Source organism: Corvus hawaiiensis, chromosome 2 (assembly GCF_020740725.1).
Source record: "Corvus hawaiiensis isolate bCorHaw1 chromosome 2, bCorHaw1.pri.cur, whole genome shotgun sequence".
Classification (NCBI taxonomy): domain Eukaryota; kingdom Metazoa; phylum Chordata; class Aves; order Passeriformes; family Corvidae; genus Corvus; species Corvus hawaiiensis.
The window spans coordinates 521,505-545,280 of record NC_063214.1 but is presented as its reverse complement, the minus strand read 5'-3'; the positions used below and the strand labels follow the sequence as shown (position 1 = coordinate 545,280).

Genomic DNA, 23,776 nt, shown 5'->3' with positions numbered 1-23,776 from the left:
AAGTCAATCTTAGGCCTTTTACTAAACTCCAATCCTTTTTACAGTCGGTTATAAAACTTAACTTTCCAGCCAGCTCAGGGTTGCAGAGGCCTTTCAGTGAGTGTCAGCCTGTGGCAATAATCACACTGGTATTTGGCTCCTGGCTGGAAAAGTAGCAAGGTGCCAAACCACCTTGTTCTAATTAAACTTTCTGATGATGCCTGATCTATTAATAGGCAGCCCAGCATGACTTCTCCATTTGCTGGAGAAGACGAGGAAGGTCATCCTGGCTGAGGTCACAACCAACAGCCAAGGATGAAGCCAAGGAGAGCTTCCCAGAGAAGCCCAGCTCTGGGAATCATGTATGCATGGGCTGGGCTCCAGAGTGATGCTCCCTGAACTCTTGTGGTGCCGAAGCAAGTGGGACACACGTGTCCCAGAACGACACCACTCCCTCACTCAGGCTAGAAGCCCTAAGCAGAAGCAGGATCTGCTCCAGAAGGACTGACCTCCTGCTTCCCAACTTCCTTGCCTTCAGCTGGCACTGCACACAAGATATGGCTGAAACAGGTCAGGCTCTCTGCCCAGGCAGGACCATTAACAAGCCTTCACTCCACTGCTGAAGACACTGTGGAATTCTCTGCTGGAATTACAGGAACTATTTGCTGGAATGGAGGACACGCTGCCCACAGTCAGGTGGTGAAACTGCACCCCCAGCAGAGAAGAGATCAGCACTGGACTTACATGGTGTGTTTGTTAATTCCTAGCAAAATCCTAACAGCATTTGTTATTTTATTAAATTGCAAAGTGTTACCACTATACCATTAGATTCATTTTTCTGTTTGGTTTCCTGGGGGAGAGGGAGGGGAAAAAAGGGTCTGGAGTGGATTTTAGGAGCTGAAGACTCCCCTGGTAGATGAGCAGGCGATGGGAATCGCACAAACAAGCTGCAAACACCTGACACACGTACGTGGGTGTCGCAAGTTGCTGTGAGCTGCTGGCACACACATGTGACATGTGCCAGGGCTGGCTTTGTGTGGGCACAGCCAGAGCTGCCTGAGCCATGTGGGAGGGATGGGATGTCTCTGGCTGCAGTGCAGTGGGCAGGCTTGTTACAAGGCGTCCAGGATCTGTGGGCATCACCAACAGCCCTATTTTCTCTGCCACAGGACAGAAATGGTCTCCTGCAGGGCTGTGCTCTCTCCTTGCCAAACCCGCTACTACAGCTCTGTGCTGGGTGTGGGGCATGGGCAGCGAGGGGCCACTGCTCCCAGGGCATCCCCTCCTCCTCTGCTTCCATGGCAGAAAGCACACATCACAAAACATGTCTGGCAATATTAATGACTGGGTTTCATCGCAACAGGCTCATATTTGCTCCTTCCCTACACAAAAATCCACCTGTGGCATAATGACACTGGGCTCTTAGGGAATAAGCTTTGGGGTGACCTCACTGGGACCTTCCAAGTCTGGGAGCCCACAAGCAAGATGGAGAGAGACTATTTATATGGACATGGAGGGACAGGACAAGGGGGAATGGCTTCCCACTGCCAGAGGGCAGGGTTGGATGGGAGACTGGGAAGGAATTGCTCCCTGGGAGGGTGGGGAGGCCCTGGCACAGGGTGCCCAGAGCAGCTGTGGCTGCCCCTGGATCCCTGGAAGTGTCCAAGGCCAGGTTGGACGGGGCTTGGAGCAGCCTGGGCTAGTGGAAGGGGTCCCTGCCCATGGCAGGGGGTGGAACAAGATGATCTTTAAGGTCCCCTCCATCCCCAGGTCCTTCTGTGGCTCTGTGATTCCCTCTCACCTGGAGGAAGGTCTCCAGGTGCCAAAATACACATCCCCTTCTCAGGGAAGACATGAAGGAGACAGGGGCAGGGCAGTGCTACAGGAGGAGCTGAGGAAAAATCCCACTGAAGTGGCAGAGAAGTTAGTCCACAAAAAAATGATGGGGTTTTTCAGTATGCAGTCAGATAGTCCCTCCAAGAATCAAGAATTTTTTCTGCACCAGTTTGAGAATCCAGCCCTCTGCAAGGACAGCTGCAAGGACCTACAACACAGTATAATTTCATTTTTTGCACAGGGGAGTGATGATGTAGGGACACATCCTACCCCAGAGTAGCTTCTGGTTTAAGAAGGAAAGAAACTCCGTTGTCATTGAAAAGAAAAATAAAGGGATTCCTCCAGTGAAGGAAACTGAATCAAAAGAGGAGGAAATGCACCCACCTCAGCACGTGCTGCCAACTGCAAATAAGAGAATGTCACACCCTGCTTAGTGCCAACTTGACACAAGAAAGGAGATGCCAACCTAAAAACCACTCAGGGAAGCAGTGGTTACCAAATTACAGAAATCTTTTCAAGTGAAACACATCAACTAATGTATGGTCTTTGATGGAAGTCCTGGGTTTTTTTTCAATGTACCACCCAGCGAAATTGAGACATTGCTATTTTCTGATTAAAGAACCAAACCCTGCACTTCCAGTCTCCTTTCGGGCAGCAGCAAGATGTGTGAACAAGTGGCAGCTGGATCCTGCAGCCCCTCTGGGAGAGCACTTGCAGGTCCAGACATCCCCTTGCACTTCAAATTTCTGCCTTCAGCACACATCTCTTACAAGACACAGAGAGTGGCACATCACATTTAATGCCCAGCTGCAAGTCCAGTGTGGTGACTGGCTTGGTCTGTGTGTTCTAAGCATGCTGCCCAACCAGTTTTTACAGTGGTGCAAGAGCATTTCTTCATTCTTTGCTCCAGCCATCTACACCAAGAGAGTCCAGTCAGTTATTAAAAAAGCAGATTTGAGACTGATCATGTTCAGATCACGTCCTTCCTCTAGTGCTGCCAGAGGAAAATCCCAAACCTACTGGAGTCAGCAGGATTTTCCACAGATCTCAACCAGAGCTAGGATGTCCTCCTTGCTGGGAGACAGAAAAAAACTTTGCAAAATCCAACCTGGAAGAGGAAGGCATCCCCGAGGGAGTTGCTGAGGCAGAAGACAAAGTCCTTCTTGGGGTGCTCAGGCACGGCTTGCACGATGCTGTTCTCCACCCAGACAGCGTGTTTGGGAATGCTGTTGTGGTCAATGCCAGAGCGGCCATCAGTCTCGTAGAAGAACAACGTACACCCTGCAAGAGACAACGAGCAGCACATCCAAATGCCCTGCAGCCCCTCAGCACTGAGGCTGAGGCTGATCCTAGAAATAAACCCTCACAGGGATTAGGGAGGGTTTGCCACCGCCTGTCCGGGTTTTCACAGTGCAGAGCACCAGCAAGTGCCCAGTTTTTAGCTCGGTGAGGTGCTGGGTTTAGTGCCAAGCGGGCACACCACGAGCTGTAGAGCACAGCAAGCCCTGACCCAGGGCTGTTTGGTTCTCCCTGAGTTTTGTTCTCCCCAGGATTGCCAAAACAGAAAGTCACAGGCAGTAAAATACAGCCCCAGATAAGAAACATCGGAAGGAATCACAAGTTTGGGGTCGTCCATGGCCACCCCCCACCGCAGGGAAGACGCAGGCGTGAGATCCTGGTCCTCTGAGGGTGACAGCCAGCTGTGAGCCAGCCCTGGGAGCAGACAGGCCCTCGGGCATGGCCCAGCCTCAGCCTCTGCAGCTGCTGCTGCTGTCACAGTCCCTGCAAGGCAAAGATCAAGCCATTTAATTACTGGATGCAGACAGTAACTGGAATCAAAATGGGCTGGGATGAGCTGTGCTTGCTGAAAGATTGATGGACAAAAAAACTTAGCTGGGGACAGCAAACAACCTGCTCAGTGTTACAAAATAATCTTTGCAATCCTCCGGGAAAAGGATAAAAAAAGTATAGGGCAAAGGTGCAATTTGGGAGATTCCAAAAAGAAAAGGGTCCTCCTCTCCCACCTTCCCACACCATCTCCAGTTGTTTGTAAGCTGGCACATAGTTGCTGTGTCACTGGAAAGGGATGCCCTGGTACCCAGCCTCTCACAAAACTATTTGCAGCCAAACAATGGCAGCTGTTCACTTCAAAGCCTCGGTTAAACGCTGCCAGTATCAAGGCACTGCAATCCAAGGAGTTAACACTCCACTTAGGTCAAAGCACTTCAAAACAACATCACTTCCGTGCTCACCCTTCCCCTCTCTCCTCCCAGATGGCCCTTTGTTTGCCGGCTCCTCACAGCTAGACCTTCCTGCCACAGGGCCCTCTCCCAGGAGATCAGGGCTGCCCCTCACCTCCCCATGTCCTCTCCCGTTTCCCCAGCTCTCCAGCCACCCCAAGGGAGAGCTGGCTTCAAACTCCGCTGTTGGTTTTAAAATAGCCCTGCAAATTAAAAATAAACAAGTGCTCTAAGAAGAGCCCTCTGTGGGGAGGACAGGGTTTGACCACACTGAGCCTTGTGGGTGACCCCACCCAGAGCAGGAGACACTGCTCTGCCTCTGCTGGCTCCGGCTGCAGCAGAGGAGAGGGAGGCCCGTCCCAAAACTGTTTTACTGCTGATGAACCACATGGAGATGAGGTTATGAGCGCATGCCTAGCAGGAACTGCAACAAACCAGGGAGAAGAGAGTCTGTGGCCCAGGAGGCCGAGGAGGAAGCAGGGCAGCTGGCTGCCCACCACAGGGTGGGTGACACAGCCAGAGCCACGTGTCAGCCTTGATGACCAACCACGGCTTCCTGTCCCCTGCAGATATGCTGCAACCCTGAGTATTTATACTCATGAAGCACCTCTCGGGGAAAGAGAGGTACAGGAGGGACGCTGAGCGTGGCAGAGCCCCTGTGTGAACACGAGCCACTGTCACCACCAACAGCCTCCCACCATCACATGCCTGTGGCTGCACAGGGGTACTCAGCTATCAGCAAGCCATGGACACACTTCTCCAAGGAACACCCAGTGCCCAGGAAAGCCACCCTGGGTGCTGCCAGCAGGGCTCAAAGCAAGGTATGAACCCCACTGCTGTGCCTTGGACTACACACGTGCCATCACTGAGCACATCAGCAACCGCCACATAAAACCTCTGAAAAACAGCAGGGCCCCTTCCCCAAGCTTCATGCGAACAATACTGAAGTTCACAGCAGCTTCTGTTACAAGTCCAGGCCCCTGGTTTCGCCACCCCACTGAACATACCCCCGCCCGCTTCCTCTGTACCCTGCAGGGACACCCAGTGTGCCCACCTGGACACAGCCCTGCCCGGTTCCTCTGTACCTTTCAGGGACACCCAGTAGTGCTTCCACTTCCTGCGTGTGGCCGATTCCACCTTCTTGTTCTTCTTGTGCACCAGGAAGTTTTTGACGGCCAGGGCGCCGGCCTTGCGCACGGTGCCCTGCGCGGCCGTCAGCAGGATGTCGGACTGCCCGGGGGAGCTGAGGGTGCCGCTGCTCTGCTCGTCGCTGAGGGCAGATCCTGCCTCCTCCAGGTGCTCGCTGTTGGCGGTGCTCATCTCCAGCTCGCGGCGGAAGTTCTCGTAGACGCCCTGGCGCAGCCCATCGCCCGCCGAGCTGCTGCCGCTGTCGCTGCCGATGAAGGCGCGGCTGGCCGGCGGCGAGTAGCTGGCCGTGGTGGCGTTGGAGCGCCGTGACAGCAGGTCCGTGTCGGTGGCTGCGCCCTCGATGCCGCTGTCGGTGAACTCGCTGCCCTCGCCCGCGTTGACGTCCTGGTTGTGAGAGAGACACGGGGTGAGGGGAGAGCCTGGCCGAGACCCCGAACGCCCAGGGGCACCACAGTTCTTCACACCTCCATTTTTGCTAGCACTGGCAATCCCTCATCCCTTTTCCTCCCTAAGACAATCAACTGGAGGAAAAGGTGGAGTTGAGGCTTCCAGCACAGGTGAGGAAAGACCGGACACACATGCACCACTGCAGGTGGTGCCTCTATGGCCTTGGCAATTTGGAATATAAAATGCAGCATCATCTGTTTACATTAAGCCAAGTTAACGGTGCTAAAGGTTTTGCAAAAGGAGGACATATGGTAGCAAAAACTGGCAGTGTCGAGAAAAGCAGTGCCCAACCTACGCGTTTTGAGGAGAAAACATTGATATTGTGCACTCACACCTACAGCTGAAGATACATTTCAGACACCCCAAGGCTGACCTTTGAAAATTATGTAACCAAAAAGGTTCTTTTTTTTTTCCTCCTGACAGGTTAATGTGGTTGAGATTATTTCTGTTTTCATCACAAACTGTAATGATGGGCCATGTGATATTCCCCACCAAATCCCACAGACCCTTCCTGCTCCCCAAGAACTTGCAGAGGAAGGATCAGAAGACACAAGAATACGGCCGGTTTCAGCAAGACAGGAGAAAACACCACTGATTTGGGGTTCTGTAGGCTGTGACTCAGCCTGCTACAAGGCTAATCCCCCCAGGGGGATGGCCACCACCACCTCAGCATCTACAGGCATCCGAGGCACATTTTGGAGCACAGATGCCAAACCCTGTGAATGGAAACAAACGTTTTAGGTACTTGGGTGAAGAAGATGCAAAGAAGTGAGAAATGTGGCCAAAAACAACAGGAATTGCAGCCTCTATCTCTCCTGCAGGAGGAGCTAGTGCTTGATTCACAAGTTTTTAAAAAAAAGAGGAATCTCCGAGAAGAGGTAGCAGAATGGAGTATTTATTTTGAGAGAAAACAAGCTTCCAGATGTTGGTTCAAGCACCAGTTTTCTTTGTATCCAAGAGCAGCTCTGTGGAAACAAAGAAACCCTCCATCAGCTCTGTGTGAAACTGTCCTCCTGTGGAGCAAGGGCTGGACAGGGAGAGCTTCGGGGCAGGGGAAGGGCTGACTAACTTTTAAGGCATTAATTTGCAATGGATGGCCCCGTTCTTTATAAACACCGCTTCCCAAGGGAGACTTGGAGTCCAGCTGGAAGAATAAAATAAGCACTTCCTTCCCCACTCAATCAGCACAGTTCTGCTGCTCCATCTGGTTATTTAATGCAGCACACAGTGACAGACAGGCTGCTCCGGACAGGCCAATACTGCTCTGCTCCTCCACGTGTGAATGAGCTGAGCAGGCTTTCCTGGAAGTACAGCCCTGTACCCACCCAGAGCAGCTTTCACAGCCGCACGTGGATCCTGCTGTTCAATACACTTGGTTTTGGGAAGCCAGTTACCTTCTCATTCCGTGCAAAGGAGGAGTATCTGGCGAGGGGAAGCGCCTGGAGCAACCTGGGATACTGGAAGGTGTCCCTGCCCTAGGCAGGGGGTGGGACGGGATGAACTTTTAGGTCCCTTCCACCTAAACCATTCTGGGATTCCATGATTTTATGCTCTACAAAAAGTACATGGTTAGTTCCAAAATCTTAGCTGATGTAACCTTTAGGAAGCATCTCTCATGCTTTAGTTAAAATGAGTTGGTTTAAGAAAACAAAGAACTACTAGAACAGACCACCAACTTGACACAGATAGGATCTGTAATCTCACCAGATAGAATGTGCATCAAATTTTCTTAGTGCTGATTGGCACGTGGAGTATCTTTCCAAAAACTCAAGTTCCCCCAGAGCTGCTCAAGGTCCCCCACACCCAGTGTGCCACAGCCTTTTCAGATGACCTTGGTGAGACACTGCATGAATTACCTCCCTTTTCCTGTCACTAAATTGGCCTTATACTCTGTAACTAATATATGAGCATATCAGTCTATAAAAAAAATATTTATAAGAAAACCTCGAGGATGGAGGACTCGGGGTGAATATATTTGCTATATTTGCTCGTAAGGTTAAAGCATAGTTCCTAAAACCCCAACAATAGCACATTTTGCAAAGATCTCTACAGTCTTTACCACAATGCAAGTGATGAGCTGGACTGGCCAAAAGATCTTTTCAGTGTATTGCTACAGCCTTGCTCCTAATCTCCCTCTGCTCCCTGCAGTCCCTTTTCCACTCCTAAATACCCCTTATCAAAGGCTTGTGGGCAGCCCATTCAAGGCCTTTGGTAGGAGGAGGGTCTGAGCAGACAAAGGTCGGAGCAGTTCACAGCCCAGAGCTGCCAATACCGTTCTGCTCCCGAGTTACAAAACGCGGCATTGAGGGAGCCTCGCCACTCCAAGCCTGGCCCACGAGGAGATGGGTGCCGAGGTTAGGAGGCTTCAGGCCATTCACAGCACAGGTCTCTGCTTCCAAGTTCCTGCTGCAATGCCAGCTCATTCCCATCCGAGGTGGGGAGAGCTCCAGGCAGCTGCTGGCATCTGGTCCGAGAGCCTCGCAGCGCTGCACTGAGCACACTCAGCTGAGGGTTCTGCACAAAGCACAGGGGCTTAACACTGAGATCCCACAGAAACCGGCTGGGGCTGAGGGGGAAACAGTCCCAGGCCGGGAACAAACCTTAGCAGGGTTTGAGGGACACTGGGGCTCTACTGCTCTGACTGAGGATTGCTCCATGGAAAGGAGAGAGAAAGGCACGTGGAGACCACGGGCTGAGGAAGGGAACTAAATGGGCTCCGGGGCTGTGCTGTGACAGGGAGACGTGGGAAGCAGCAGCAGAGCTTCCACCGGGATCTGGGATCCCTGGCACTGCTGAGGGCACGGAGGAACAGCACCATTCCTTACACTGGCAGCGCTACCGTGTCCCTGGAGCGGCCCAGGGGTTACGGAAGGAGACTCAGCAGAAGGTCCTGAAGGGAAAGAGCAGGGAGAGGTGGAATGCCCAGTGTCACAGAGATCCCCCGTGCAATGAGGACCAGAGCAGGGCTGAATGGTGCCATTGTCCCCAACAAGGCCACGTGCCAGGGCAGCCCTACGAGCATCCCAAGGCAATGAAGTGGAATGAGTTATCACAGCCCCATCAAGTGCAGAGAACAATTTAACTGCTGAACCAACTGGGTGAAGTGCTACTGGAAGCATTAGTAACCCACTTAAATATAGGGGTTTTTTTCACATGAACACTGGGTTTCAGGCAAAACAAGGCAGTGGGGAATAAAACTGTAAGGCAACAGCTACATCAGGCTAACGTACCTGGTGCTGTCACTTCTGAATACTCACGTGATACTCACACCTCTGTATGTCCGCTGCAGCCACATCTGTTAAATCATTTTTGCTAAATTTAAAAGACATACAGAAAAAAAACCCTTTGCTTTAGGAAAAACGTTTACATTCAGCTAGCAAAAATGAGGGGAGGAGTTCTGGGACAGGTTGCAAGTGTCCCCGTGTTGACCATACCTGGTACTGGCCTCTGCTAGAAGAGACCACAGGATGGGAGACAAGCCTTGCCCAGCTCTGGCTTGTGACTGGGCACACACCGAGTGCCTGCAAGAGCTGCACTTCCCAAACCTCCCACCACCAGCCCTGCCACAGACACCGTGACAGGCCTTGGTGAATCACTTTCTCCTGCCCCACCGACAGCACTGATTCATGGCCACTTGGGGGCTGATTTAGTAGGAAAAATCTTACTTCGCTAAATATAAGCAGTTCCTCATGGTTAAAACTCCATTCTAAATGAACCATTAGATTAAAAGTACAGCTGAGTGGGGGTTTTCCTTGGAAGGGGCTCCCTCCAAGCCAATGCAGATCCTTTGTTCCTGGTCCTGTTGAGCAACAGAGCAATCAGATGCTCACAACTCAGCAAGAGTGATTGCACACAACCTGTCTGGCTGCTCCTGAGGCAAGCACCACAGAATACATTTCAAATGGGTGAGCAGCCTGATGGTTTGCATGCTTTTATCTGACTGGTGTCCCTTTGAAGCTCCTATGTGGAAACAGATTGGCCTGATAAGTGTTTTTCCTTTCTTTTCAGTACTGACTCTGCCATCATTTGATGGCCAAGGTATGGCTTGCTGCAAATCCAAGCTGAATCCTTTCTCCACAGTCACGTCCTAGAAGCAAAGATAAATCATGAATTGCACCTGAGAGCTGAGTGGGAGAAATGGTTTGAGTCCTACTTCTATGCACTCACCGCACTGGGGCAGCAGCTCTTGAGACGTCTGAAAGAATCAAATTTTTTTAAAAATTAAATTTAGGAAAAAGAAAACAAACAAACCCTTGTATGTGTCATTAAAGCTGCTCAGGGCAGTTTAATAAACAAGCAGGTTTGGGTCATGGCTCTCTGAAATCAAATTTGCCCCTGACGAAAAGGGAGTAGCCCACACCTCCAGACACTTCTCCTGGCAATAAACTCCAGTCTTACTATGAAAGGATGAATCACAGTCACAGGTGTCTGGGCAGTAACGCCTGGGAAAGTCTTAGGGCACGGATTTCAGTGAATCTGGTCCCAGGAATCCTTTGTGAGCTTGTGGTGAATGCTTGCAGTGTAATTTGGCACCCTGGAAGGACAGACGAGGTACTGGGTGCCGAGGAGCCAGGAGATACTGGGATGTGGGAAGGAGATGTGCATCCCCTGTGCTCCTGTGGGACAGCAGGCAGCAAACACCACTGTACCAAGGGTCTGCAACCCCACAGATCTGCAGGCAGCTCTGGCTGTTACCTCGGTATTACCCCTGGCTCCTTCACTCCATGCTAAGCTGTCACCTCAGCTCTGGGCACTGAGGCTTGGCAGCATTTTTGGTTCACTGACTCCCCCGATGTTTTCCAGCCAATATGTGGGCCCTTGCAGAAAGATCAGCCCTGTGCTTTCCCAGGGAACCTGGCTTTCCTACCTGAGATGCCCTAAAGGCAAATTATGGACACACAGGGACTCCTGCAGCAGTCAGGAAAGTACAGCCCCGGAGCTGTGAGACATAAAGTGGTGAAAATTAAATCGTCCCCACCAGCTCCTCCCTGGCTCCAGCACTGACTTTTGAGGGGTGTTAAAGTACATAATTCCACGAAGGAGAATCCAGCCCTAATCCAGTAAAGCCTCTTGCAGTGTGGTCCCTGCACGCAGCTCCCAACACCTGCACGGATCCGGGGTGAATTCCCGCTTTCCACCCCCTCAGTTCTCGGGTGCTGCGGTGTTTAATCCCTCTGTTCCCAAAGGATACGCTGAGGGCCCCCCAAATTTACCCTGCTTTCATCCCAGTGGACCACCCAGCTGAAGGAAGTTTCTAGAGGAGCTGAGTTAACCATAAACTAATAAAAGCAGCCGAACAGTGCTCAAGTTAAAGCAAGGGCTACGTGCCACCAAAATCCTCCCTAAATTAAAACACAGGGTTGGGTTACTTTTTGTTTGCTGAAGCCAAGAAGACACAATTCTTCCTGAGAAATGCAATAGAGGGGGTAGAAATGGGGAAGGGGGACCGCTGCTAGAACGGCAGCCTGAAATCCAAACACAGCATCCAGGAGTTCACCTGAACAACCACCCAACTTAAGGAAGCAGGGAAATGCCTGTCATCAGGGATGATAACCAGGCACAGCATCACATGCTGAAGCTCTCTGAAAAGGAACATTTCAGTGGAGCACTTCACTGGAAAGCAGCACTCCTGCCAACTGCACCCATGTAAGTAAGCACAGCCCAGCAAACAAGCAGCTGGGGCAACCTGTCTGTGATTTTTCAGTGCAAAATACTTGGAACTAAAACCATGAAGTGCATATAGCTTTACAGAGAATACAACGATTGCCAATGTTGTTATATACACTTCAGATGTATAAATGACAAAGTCCTACGCTGTTTGAAAAAACATGCCTGAATGGAGCTAGATCAAATACCAGGACTGGTGATTTGCTTTCCCTTGGCCTCTGGCCGAGAGCTAAGGAAGAAAAACAAATTAAGATCTTTGAAAGAGTATCAAAATATTTGCCAGTGAAGACCAAAACACCAATTTTCACATGCTCCTTTCCCTGACAATACTGGGGCGGAGCTGTGTGCTCTGAAGGGAGTGACTGCTATTTGCTTTAAAATATCCCGACTGGGAAATACCTGATCTAATCTCCTCCATCTGGGTGACAGGGCAGGAAAGACCTCAGAGCCTGGGCCTGAAGCCCTCTATTCCAGCCTTCCGCACTGAATCCACTTCCAGTCAGCCGGGCTATAAACAGCTCGTTTGGTCTAGACATTGAATGGGTCTGGTCATTCCGAGCTGCCACACCAGGACCCAAGATGTGGATTCCCAAGGAGTTTACCCTGGTGCAAGCCTGGGCTGCCGCAAAAACGAGTGGTTTCTGTTTCCCCCAGCACATTCCCACCCCTTCCTTGCCCTGTGGCTGGGGGCTGAAGGCAGAGATATGTGGGTTATTGGGGTGGTTTGCCTGGAGGCTCAGCAGGGTGACCAGCTGACCTGTGCTCCTCACTGGGATCCAGCCCCGAGAGCCAGCTGAGCCAAACGGTCCCATTCCCAGCTTCTGGGGTTTGGGAGCATGGCTCAGGCTACATCCAAGACCTTGGGAACAACCTCTGTCTGAAAGGGACTGCGTGAACAGGGGCTGGAATCAGTGAGCCCCACAGTGCAGCTGCAAACCAGTAACACCCTGCTTTTAGCTACTCTCTAACCCGTGTGCCAGTCATTACCACTGAATGTTGTCATCTTTGTCTTTATTTCCTTCCTTGATTCCATCTGGAGTCAAACAGCTCAGATTACAGGTCCGTGTCCATCTGATTAGGAATCACACTTAGGCTGGAAACAGCCATGTTTTCCAGACTACAGGCGGAATTCCTTCAAAGGAGCAGAGCTTCAGCTGCTGAAGATGCTCTGCCTGGAAAAGCCATGGCCAAGGAGGGCTGGAGGAGCAGGCTGGAAGGCCACAAGTGCTCTGCAGAGAGTGAACAGGATGCAGTGGAAGCCAGAAGCAGAAAGTGATTTCAGGAAAGAGAATCCATGGGGGACAGGTCAACTCGAGAGCCTTGGATGCATTCTTTGCACAGGAAGACTGCAATCTCTGATCTGCTGGCTTTGGGAAGAATGCCCCGGAGGAAAAGTCACCCCATACTCTCTCTCTTTTCCTGAGCAGTTGGTATTTGGGGAACAAGGTACTGGGCTGGATGGTGCTTCCATGGGATTGACCCAGTGTAGTCCATTTTCAGGTTATATCCTCTAAGCCACAAAAAGATTTTGTGAAAAAGTTTTACACAACTTAAAACCAAGTATCGGCTCTCTGGAGTTTAGCCATCCTACAGAACATAATGGAACACAATAACCAGTTACAAAATTCCCTGAGATAGTAAAAAAAAAATCGTATCAACTGGAAACATTGTCTAATTTTAGACCGGCTTCTCTGTACATCCTGATCTAATTCCCACAAAACCCCTTGGTTTCATCTCCTGCATATTCTGCAAAACTTTTTATGTAGGATTTTTTTAAGATTTCAGATCCCAAATTCCTGCAAGCTACCTAGAGAAGCCTAAAAATAGTAATAAATTTGAAAATTGGACAAAAGGGGATTTAACACGCCTAGGGCTGGTGCTGAAGCCAGTGCAGCTTCCAAGCGAGTCGGGCAGGAAGTTTGTTCCTCTCCCCCACCTCAGCTTCACAAGGAATATGGAATAAGGAGGTGGCAAGACAGGCTTGGAAGGGGCACACAGCCACATCTCAAGGTTTTCATCCCTTAATTCATAGAATCACAGAAGGGTTGGGTTGGAAGGGATCTTAAACCCCATATTTAATTCCACCCCGTGCCGTGGCAGGGACACCTTCCACTATCCCAGGTTGCTCCAAGCCCCATCCAATCTGGCCTTGGACACTTGCAGGGATTCAGGGGCAGCCACAGCTTCTCTGGCAAATTCCCTTCTTGAAATGTCAGTTAGGGCTCATAACAGCAGGGGAGCATGGGGTACATTTGTCCCTGAACATCTACCAGGAGGAGGAGGAGGAAGGAGTCTCCTGCAGGCAGATGTTTAGCTGCCACAGGACACAACAGGGCCGCTAAACAAAATCTGGATCCCACAAAACAGCCTGTGGGATCCTGGGGATCTCACAGCCCACAGTCAGAACGAGCTGTATCCAACCGGTGCTTTCTCCCTTCCAGGAAAAATGGGTGCAAATGTCAGCCAATTAAGCCCTTTCCACCTACACCACATCAGCTCCAAAAGTCAAACACGATCCCAGCAGAGCTCCCCGGGAAGTCTCGCTCAGCAGAGCTGAACCCTTAATGGCACAATGTTGGGAAAAGCAGAACTGCTGCGTGGGTGCCCCAGAGCCACCCTGTGAGCTCTAATCACTTGTGCATATTGAATATAATTGTGTCTCCATAGGAAAAAGCTCCCTTCAATTAGTGGAGAGTGACTCCCACCGTTCAATTTAAGGTTTAAATTTGGACAGGGGGAGATTTTCTTCTCTGTTTTGGGTGTGTTGGTGTTTTTCCCTTTAATGTGAACCACGTGCTTGCAAAGAACCCACGGATGAGGCATCAGAACAAAACACGTGCAGCCAGGATTCTGGCCCCTTCTTTCTGGGATGCATTTTCCCAAGAGCACTGGTCAGCACAGCCCAGAAAGTACAGCTAGTGACACTTGCAGCAAATTAACTTACAGAAACCGTGATGGTGTTCGGGCATGCAGCTGAGCATGCATGGAACAACGGCAGGAACCAAACACCAGGGCACAAGGCCTTCTGGCAGGGACCTCTTTAGGGACTAAACTAGTCAAATATCACCTACCAGTGACCATCAGACCCTTCCAGCACTTCTAGCACCAGGGCAGCTGAGACTAAACAAACAGGCAGATATCCCAGCTACAGCTTTCCAAAAAGTGGAAAAACACCCCAACCCACTGGCAAACACAACCCCAAATTCTTGTGAGGACTGGCAACAGGGATCTGGGCAGAAACCTCACTCCAGGCTAGGAGAATCCATTAGGTGACTCTGCACTGTAACGCCACAGAGCAGTGACACCTCACTGGCCCAGAGGCCAAGAGGGAAAACTCTGTCCAACACCACATTACGCTTGGCCCTGGGTCACCTTTGTGTGGTGTCCTCATGGCCCTAAGATGCAACAATTATTTCGTGGGAGTGGGATGGGGAGAGGCACTTTAAAAGGCTGCTCAAAACACAAGTTTATAGCAGGAAGTGTTTTCCAGCACATGGACACACATGCCAGGCTCCGGGGCAATGGGGTCATCAAGAGTAGGAAGATACAAGTGCCAAAAGACTGGGAGGGCAGAGGGAAACGAAACTGCCCCAAAGGTGCCCAAGTGGCACCTGGCACAGCCCAGCACAGTGCCAAAGAGCACAGCAAGAGCAGGGCAGTGACACAGCCTCAGCTCCCACCAGGCTCCACTTCACACCAGCGCTGAGGAGGCAAGAAGAGCAAAGTGTGAGACACTGCTGGACTGGGGACCTGGTGCAGACACAGATTGGTCACTTCCCTCCTCTCACCCCATCAAAGCCACCTCATCAGGCTCACCAAGGAACTCCTTTCACTTTGTGTGCAGATTTGGCCTTCATTTCTGCCTTTTTAAACACATAATGACAGGCATTTCCCTAAGCCTGCTCAGGCTAGGCTGGGGCTGACATGACTTCATTTCTGACAACTATCTTATTCTTACAGGCTGCTGCTGGGATTAAAGACTTGGGAGGAGGAATTTTGACCTTTGCAAAGCTTTAATTTTGTTGAATTTATCCATGGTAATAATCACTGCTAAGATTCCTTAGAGCCATCATCTCCAGTCTCAGGAGATGCATCTAGTGAAACCAGCCCCACTAAATTATTTCCTTGGGTACGGCTGAGGCCTCACAAAAAACGACTTAAATTCCAGACTTTCACTACATGCCTCGGAGGAATCTCCTGAATGCCAGGATAGGCACAGAGAAGGAAAACAAATGCTTGGCTGTTCATCACCGACTCCATTCTCTTTTTCCTTAAATACACTCAAAAGCAGGCTGCAGGCAGCAGTTGCACCCAACAGTCTTCAGGAAAGTTGTTGGGTCCAAGGCTGCCAAAACCCGTCTATTCTTTTTTGTTGTTGTTGTTTTCTCTTGCTTTTTATCCCGCGCTGGCGCACCAAAGGCTTTTCACCTCCGAGAGCAGAGAGCTGATCCTGAAGAACAAAGCTGCAGTTGTGGGACGCTGCAGCATCTGTTTCGGCATGTCAGCTTTATATTTAGCAGCAGCCCATCTCCACAGATCAAGCACAGCCAGGAAGTCCCTGAGCAGCCCCATCCCAGCAGCTCCCACGAGTCAGTGTCAGCGGAGGGGGGCACAGGCCCCTGGAGCCCTCCAGGAGCTGTTTGCTGCCCAGCCTGAGATGTCCTGCCAGCAGCTCAGGGAGCAAGCAGCAGGCCGTGCACTGGCTGGCCTCTGACCCTGACCAGTGTGCAGCTCTCCCCTTTTTCTGGGTCAGGCACACGGTGCACAACACGCACAGGACGAGCCAGGCAATGACATCAGGGGAGCAGCCCTGCCCCATCCCTGCTCTGTGTCCCCAGGCCACGTTTCTCAGCCATTTCTAGAGAACGGTGCCCGTCAAACACACCGCTGCCAGCTCTTGCACCAGGCAGCTGGATGGACCTCTGCTCTCAGAAGATCCAAATGAACTCACACGGAGCACAATCTGCCCACAACTTGTGCGCCAGGCATGGCTGGGAGAGGAGGGCAGGGTCTGAAGCTCCTTTCTGCTCCTCTATGCAAGCCATCTGCCACTGAACTGCCAGCAGAACCATTGCCTGCAGCCCGAGGCAGGAACTCCATCAGGCAGGACAGGGTAAAGCAGGGCAGCATGTGGGAAAGCTCCAGGATCACAGGCCTCGTGTTTGGAGTGCAGGAGGGGCACCTGACAGCGAACCTCCTCTTGACTCTGTGCTGTCCCTGGCTCAGCAAAGCAGCATCTTCCCCATACGTCTCCAGGCGCCATCATTTCTTAGTTTACAGCAGGCCTGGCAGCGCCAGTGCTGTTTCGGGGAGATGTTTTGCACAGACATGAGCATCAGCTAATTAGAAGAGTGAAATTTCAGCCCAGTGAGTGTTTAGCACAGAGGGGAAACACTGACAGGTTTTTCCTTTGCCTCCAGCCACGGGTGTAGGCAGGGAAGGGTGACAAGGCAGGGAGGGCAGAAGGGGGGACACAACTCTGCAGTGGAGTGATCAGTTTTGGCAGCTACCCTGGGAAAAAAGGCACCGTCAGCACTGCAAAACACGCAGGGAAATCTTCTGCTGGCAAATGCAGATTTCCCTTTCCCAGAGGCAGTGAAGAGTGGAAAAGGTCCAAGGAGGGCTGCAGATAAAGAAGGGACAGTGATGGAATCGAGCCAGCTCTGGAGACCAGCTAGTTCAGCTCTCTCCTCAAAACAGCTCTCTGCTTGGGAAGGGGGTGTTGAAGGAAAACACGGCCTGGGAGAACCCGGAAAACCTTCATCTACAGACCGAGCCCAGCAAATGCCAAATCACGGAAGAAAACTGCCTTACCTGGGTGGTTTTCGCCCTTCTGCCTTGCATGCTGCTGCTATGGCTCATCTGGGGGTTGGTGGCCCCTTCGGAAAGGCAGTGGGACTTCCTGCAGGGGAGCGTGTTGTAGTTACTGTAGGAGGAGGGCGCGTCCTCGGCGGTAACCGATGCCATCTTATGGCTCCCGAGCTCCGGGATGTCGGACACCAGGTTCCGGCAGTACCCTCCAAAGGCGTTCCGGGGGCCACCGTTGATGGCGGCACCAGGGGTTTTGGGGGAATACAAGTCACTCATGGAGTTGGCCCGCTGGCAGGCAACCAGGGGCTGGGGGCTGCCGCCGGCGTCCGGGCCCTGCGCTGCCTCGGCGTCCTTCTCCTCGGCCAGGCCCAGGATCTCCTCGTTGCTGGTCAAGTGCTCCTGGCTGAGGTCGGACAGCGAGAACTCCAGGCTGTCCTCGCGCCAGATGTCGGCCGACTTGGAGCGCTTCTTCTTGAAGCTGGCCGCGTCCATGAAGGCGGTGCCGTTGGCCGCGTAGCGCAGCGCCCGCCCGTCGCCCTCGGCCAGGAAGGGCGGCTCGTCCCCGTAGAGCCGGCTCTCCTCCGAGTCGGGCATGCTGTGCACGGAGGCGGCCGTCAGCACCGTGCTGCTGTCCACGCTGGGCGTCACCGACGAGTCCGTGTGGTAGGACACGGGGCGCAGGCCCATGTCCACGCGCTCCACCCACATGGGGCTGCCGAAGTCCTCCAGGTTGGCCTCGGCGGCGAAGGGCTCCAGGCCGTTCTCGGCCAGCGACTGCGGGATGCTGGGCGTGCTGCTGGAGCGTGTGCTCACCTCCGAGTTGCGGTGGATGATCTTTCCCGAGGACGCGTGGCGCATGCGGCGCGAGGCCTTGCTGGAGAGGCGCAGCGAGCGCGACGTGTGCTTGCGGCCCAGCCCCGGCTGCTTGTCCCCGTAGAAGGCGTGCTCCACGCTCTGGCTCTCCGCGTTCCCCATGGCGTCACGGTCTGCAAGGGCACACAGCGGGCGCCGTTAAGGGAGGGAGGCACGCGGACACCCCAACACACCAAAAACCGCTCTTTGATTTAATTAATCACTGAACCTGTCCCAAAACCTACACCACAGATACTCGCAGGGCCTGCTCGACTGCAGCAGTAATCCCACAGAATTAATTAAGGCAGCCAGCAGCTGTACCAGTGAACTTAGAAGTACAGTTAAATCAGAACGCAGCAAACAGCCAGACAGCTCTGCTGGTGCAAATGAAGAGCACAGAAGAGGGAAGGACTGAACCTTCGAGATCGGAGTGAACTGGAACCAGTTTAGCATCACAGTGCCATCTCAGCTCTGCACACAGTTGCCTGACTCTCAACGTCGGCATCGTAATTCCAGCCAACAAACTCAAAAAATCAACAGCTATTGTTTATCTGCAGGTAACAAGATGCTGAAAAGTAGAGGGATGTACACCTTTAGCTGAGATTTCACCTTTTTTTTTGGCTAGGAACTGCAAAGTGAAGCACCAAAGAGCAAAGTACAAATCTACCCGTTTGGCAGCAAGCTAATGACAGGTTTGATTCCTGGAACAAAAAAACTGCAACATTAAGCAGGTACAGAGAGCCCCACACAAGAAAGCCGTATTATGAAAAATCAACTAGCATGAGTGACTCAGACTATACAAAAATAACCTCTCCTTCCCACTCCCTCTGAAGCAGATAAGTAGATCTGAGCTCTTTGATCTGAGCTGGAACACAGGGACGGGGTTTGTGTCCCCAGCCCCAGCCCCAGCCTCCTGCATTATTCAGCTGTGCACGTCCCGCCGTGGAACAGGTTTCCCATCCAGGAGGTGGGAGTGATGATCTGATTCAACCTTGGAAAACACTTTGAGGTCTGTGATCTCACTCAACAAATGTCAGAAATATTTTATCAGTAGTACTGGGTCCTTCCTTCTGGCCTGACAGCAAGAAGAAGAATAAGAAAAGTAAATGCCAAAGTTCAAAATTAAACAGGAGATCCTGAATTACACACAAGGCAATTATATAGAGAAAAATACTTCATCAATCTTGAAAAGAAGTTCCAAGACAAAACTTCTTTGTTTTGAGGTATTTCCATTAGTTCTGGTTGAAAACAAAAAAATCTGCTGTGACATTCAAATAATCTGGAGTTTTTGATTTCTTGGGGCCATTTCCTGTCCTTTGCAAGGATGCTGATGGGTACTGAGCCAAACACTGGCAGAATGAATGCGACCACGTATTTTCCCTCGCTATGTATGTACACACCACTGCTGCTGCACAGAACTGACTTAGCCCTACATGAATACATGGAAAGTGAGGAACTGATGGCACTAAACAACGGGACAGCATGGCAGAACTGAACTCTGCAGTGACACTTCTGACCACAGCCAGAGGACTGTGCCTCTGCTCCTCTACCCAGAAAAGCTGCTCATGGCTGAGGCTAGAAGTCTGTTCAGTGCTGGAGCAACAGACAACACCATAAGTATCTGGGCATTTCTGTATTGAGCATAAATACAACTGCATGTGAAGTAAACTACAGCAGGAAGTGCCCTACGTCTACTGAAATGAATGGCAGAACTCCCTTTGGCTGCCATGACTTGTTTAGAAAAATAAATGCACTGAAGAAAGGGCAGGTTTAAATCTAAAAAAAAAAAAAAAAAAAAAAAAGACAGCTTTATCAATCCCTAGACAAGGGTTTACTATCTCCTAAGACCTACAGCTCTTTGATATAGACTGAAAAACCATCATCCAGCTTTTGCCTGTGGAACATTTTAAAGCACAAAACCTGCATCTTTTCTTCTGCAGACATCTAAAGCCAGGCCTCAATGCTTCCGTCCTGCAGAAGAAACCCTCTCAGCACAATGCTTTCACTGCTTTGGTTCTGAGCTGCTTGCTGACCACTCTTCTATCCGGCAGGATATCCACCGGCTGCACAGCCCAGCAGAGCCTGCAGCCATTCATCCCCAGTCTCCAGCCATCCCTTCTCAATCTGTGTAAGGAGAATGAATAGTTCTAAAAATCCTCTTGAAACCTGGAATGATTCTTTACCTTCTGACCACACCAAGCAAGATTTCCCCCAGCCAGAAAAGCAACAGGACCACAAACGGCTTGGTGAGGAAAGGAGCAGCAGCTCGGGCTGCATCCGGTGAGGAAATCACACTCTCCTGGAAGGAGGGAACTCTTCTCTCCACAGAAGGAATGTTTGGGGAGTGATCTCACACAATGAAGTATCTGCTAGAGACTGGCAAGAAGTGTCAGACTTCAAAGTAAAGAGCTGACCCTTTTTAATTCTGTGGATTGGGGCTTTGGGTGAGGACACTTGCAAATCCACAAACTGCTATCGGTGAGCCCATACCTCACTCCTTCGCCCTGGAAAGGCCCTGCCTAATCCCGCTGAATTCCCGGCTGCAGAGTTGCAGGAATGCTGGCCAGTGGGTGCAAGAGGGCTGCAGGCAGTGCAGCTGATCCAGCTGCAGCCATGCAAGACAGTGCCATCCCTGAGGTTTGTCACCATCCCCTGGCAGAGCCCATCTCCCCTGGGAGATGCAGGACACACGTCGGGTGGGACAGTCAATCCCAGCAGGTCAAGCTGAGGGGGTCCTCTGAAACGGACCCTCATCCTGCCTTCTCACCCCCTCGGCATTGCTGGCTGAGCATTTCCACCAGTTAGCCTGAACCAATTCAAGTGCTCCTGCAGCAGAGTCCACTAAAACAGCAGAAATTAAATCCCGGGGGGGGGGGGGGGGGAGGAAGAAAAAGCCAAAAAAAAAGAGTTTATTAGCTAGGTTTTGCTGAGCTAGCAAGTTGGCCTGGCACGTGCAAGAGGCAGCACAAGAGTGCCTGTCTGGGGACGCAGCGGGGACAGGACGGGACAGTGTGTCCGGAGGGTGATGCAGCAGCCAGGAGGAGGGACAGTGATGGCACCTCCTCGGCTTTTGGCAGCAGGGGAGCTGTGAGGTGAGCTCAGGCAGCTGTGGAAAGGCAGCCCTGAGAGGGGAATTGGCACTGCCGCAGACGTCGGCGAGCGGGAGCTGCGCAGGGGAGGGGAGCCCCAGCCTCCCCCTCCCACGGGCCACAGCAGACACCCTGGGGCAACAGCGTCTCAAACTGCTCAGCTACAACCGCCAGATGCTGCCTGTCTGTGGCTTAACTGCATTTAGCACACTCAATGAAAAAAATCTGTATCAAATTAAGAAAATGAGTAATGTTAATGGGAGCTGCACGCAAGTGCTGGTAGGACAAAGGCTCCCCTTGTTACCTCGGCTGCTAAATGCAAAGGCCACCATTAAAGACCCATCAAGGTACCACCAGGATATGACACAGATCAAGTGTGACACATCTCCATGCTTTAGGCAGGTCCGTCCCGTGAATCTGCTGTGCATTACCCTGAACCTCGCAGAGATCAGTGGCTGTCTAACACAGCACAACTGGCTGGACGCTTTTCAGCAGAAAACGTTGATTCATCAAAACCCAAACTTTTTGTGGGAATAGAGGGCCTTTGACGAAATCTTTCTCTCTGGGAGGGAGAGGTTTGAAAAGCAAAGCAGGGAGACAGGCACGTCTCCTGGAAGTGGCACCAGCGCCGTGACTCAGGCGCTCGCCGAAGACGCGGAAGATCCAGATTTGTATCTGCAGCCCGAGCCAGGCAAATGAGGGGTGACAACTCCTTCCTCCACATCCTCAAAGAGTGGCCTGACCATCCACACTGGGAAAGGGCTCTCTCTCCCAGAAAACCCGCTCCTTCCTGGTTCGGCGCAGGGAAAATGTCAAAATTGTGGTGACTTCAAGAAAGTCACCTTTAAGCCAGCTTGCACATCAAGGGACAGGACAGGGGGCTGAGAGGTGTTTTTTGAAAGCTCAAACTTAAGACTGACATCAAGATTAGGCTGCCAGAAGGAAGAACACAAATTTTGCAGCAAAGCACAGAAAAAACAGTGTTTCCTACACCGTGTGCCCTGGAAAAGCACACTGACCTCCAGCTGAACTGCTGAGGTTTTGCTGGATGAGTCTTACATGAAATGGTTACACATAAATTGTATCACATTCTAGATGACCACTGATGATGGCCCACTCAAAGAACATAATTCCCTTTAAAAACAGTCATTTTCCTTCCTCTTCCCCTACCCATGATATTAAATTATTTCTCAAAATAATTACAAACCCAGAATACTCATTTCAATAAAACCTAAGCTACTAACTCTTAAACTTGCAAAAGATTGGACCACTGGATTCCAGAAGCATATCTGAAAAATATTAGATTTCCAACCAAATTTGAAGCACCTCACAAGACAACAGATTGCAAATTTAAAATTAGATTCTAGTGGGAGGCCCTGGTGACAAATCTGTATTTTTCTCCTGGAGTGTAGCTCCAAGGCTGTGAGAACCAGAACAATGATCAAATCCACAGCGGGCAGTGAGCCTACAGAAATAAACTTCTGCTAAAATCTGACAGCCAACAATAAAGATTTTTACTGAACTCACCAGAACCACATAGAAAAATGTACAAGACTAATAACCAAGTGTGAACACACACATTTTACTGTAATTAAAATGTGCTTTTTCAAAAGGGCAAGAGAGAGGCTGAAATTCCACAGAAAGCCTTTGAGTTTCTCGGAAACTCCAGCGGCATATTTCCTTGTTTTCACATCAGAACTTCTTAACCAGGCACTTCGTTTTTGTGAGCCGCTCTCACATGTGTTAAAGCACGGGATGGACTCCAGAAAGGCCCTGCAGGCAATTCGAGCAAGAGGGGGAGGGAGGGAGGAAGGGATGTCACCAGGAGCTGCCTGACAGCCATAGAAAAGACCCGGTGCTGCCAAGCCGGGATACCCAGAACATGCAGCTCATGCCCTTCCCCTCCCCAGCATCCCACAGCACGGCCAAGTCCTACAGAAACACACAGGGACGCACATGTACCTTCCGAGGCAGTCCCGGTATCCAGCGCAACCTTCCCCCAGAGAGATGTGGCATTTAGAGGTATAGAATTGCAAATGACCCCAAAATGAGCAGTTACTGGGACTGCAGAAGCTGTCAGCACCTGCCACTCAGCGACTCCATTACTCCCGCGTCAGAGTCTATGACTACATGCCAAAAACCTGGGGAGAAAGGGGAGAAAAACAAATCAGACAAAGGGTTAGCAGTGAGGGCTGTACAGGAGCATCTTCTGCCGGGGCCTGTCATCAGCACTTACCTAAGGAGCACTGGGCAGTACAGCACGGAATGCTGTGCTCAAATTCGGATGATGGAATCTGATGGTGGCAGAATAAATGAAAAACCCAGTCAAGCACCACCGGCCCCAACCACAGGACGTGGAGAGTTCCTCTTCCCACAGCTCTGCACAATCAAAATCCCCCTGGACTTTAACATTCCCTTGCTGAGGCCAGTCTGTCTCAGCTCAGGGCCAAAACCACACCTGCATCTGAAGACAACCACCAAGAGAGGCACCTTCCAACAAGGCAGGGCTGAACTCCTGGCAGCAAAGGGAACCCAACCGCCCAGGAGACGCTGGAAGGCCTCAGAGGAGACCTCTCTTCAGACTGTCTCATTTATGGAAAGGGCTGTTTTCCAGGCAGGGATTTCATTACCATTTTCTAAGGGCGAATCAGACATTGGGGCAGAGCATTTACATCTGGTTTTTGTGAGCAAGGAAAGGATTCTCAG

General features: G+C 51.3%; 1 protein-coding gene across 8 annotated transcripts in view; it reads right to left on the bottom strand.

The window, feature by feature from the left end:
• TIAM1 (TIAM Rac1 associated GEF 1) overlaps positions 1 to 23,776 on the bottom strand; it is a 159,135-nt gene that overhangs the window by 52,794 nt on the left and 82,565 nt on the right. For 4 of the 8 annotated variants that reach the window (XM_048295306.1, XM_048295305.1, XM_048295299.1 and 1 more), the window contains 3 exons: positions 17,133 to 18,115; positions 5,141 to 5,588; positions 2,924 to 3,096 (listed from right to left, as the gene is read on the bottom strand). In XM_048295306.1, coding sequence (XP_048151263.1) covers positions 2,924 to 3,096; positions 5,141 to 5,588; positions 17,133 to 18,104 — 1,593 coding nt within the window. In that variant the 5' untranslated portion in view covers positions 18,105 to 18,115. Of the gene's footprint in view, positions 1 to 2,923; positions 3,097 to 5,140; positions 5,589 to 17,132; positions 18,116 to 23,032; positions 23,212 to 23,306; positions 23,351 to 23,776 lie in introns of those variants that run through there. The other 4 variants (XM_048295304.1, XM_048295302.1, XM_048295301.1 and 1 more) reach the window with 2 other exon arrangements.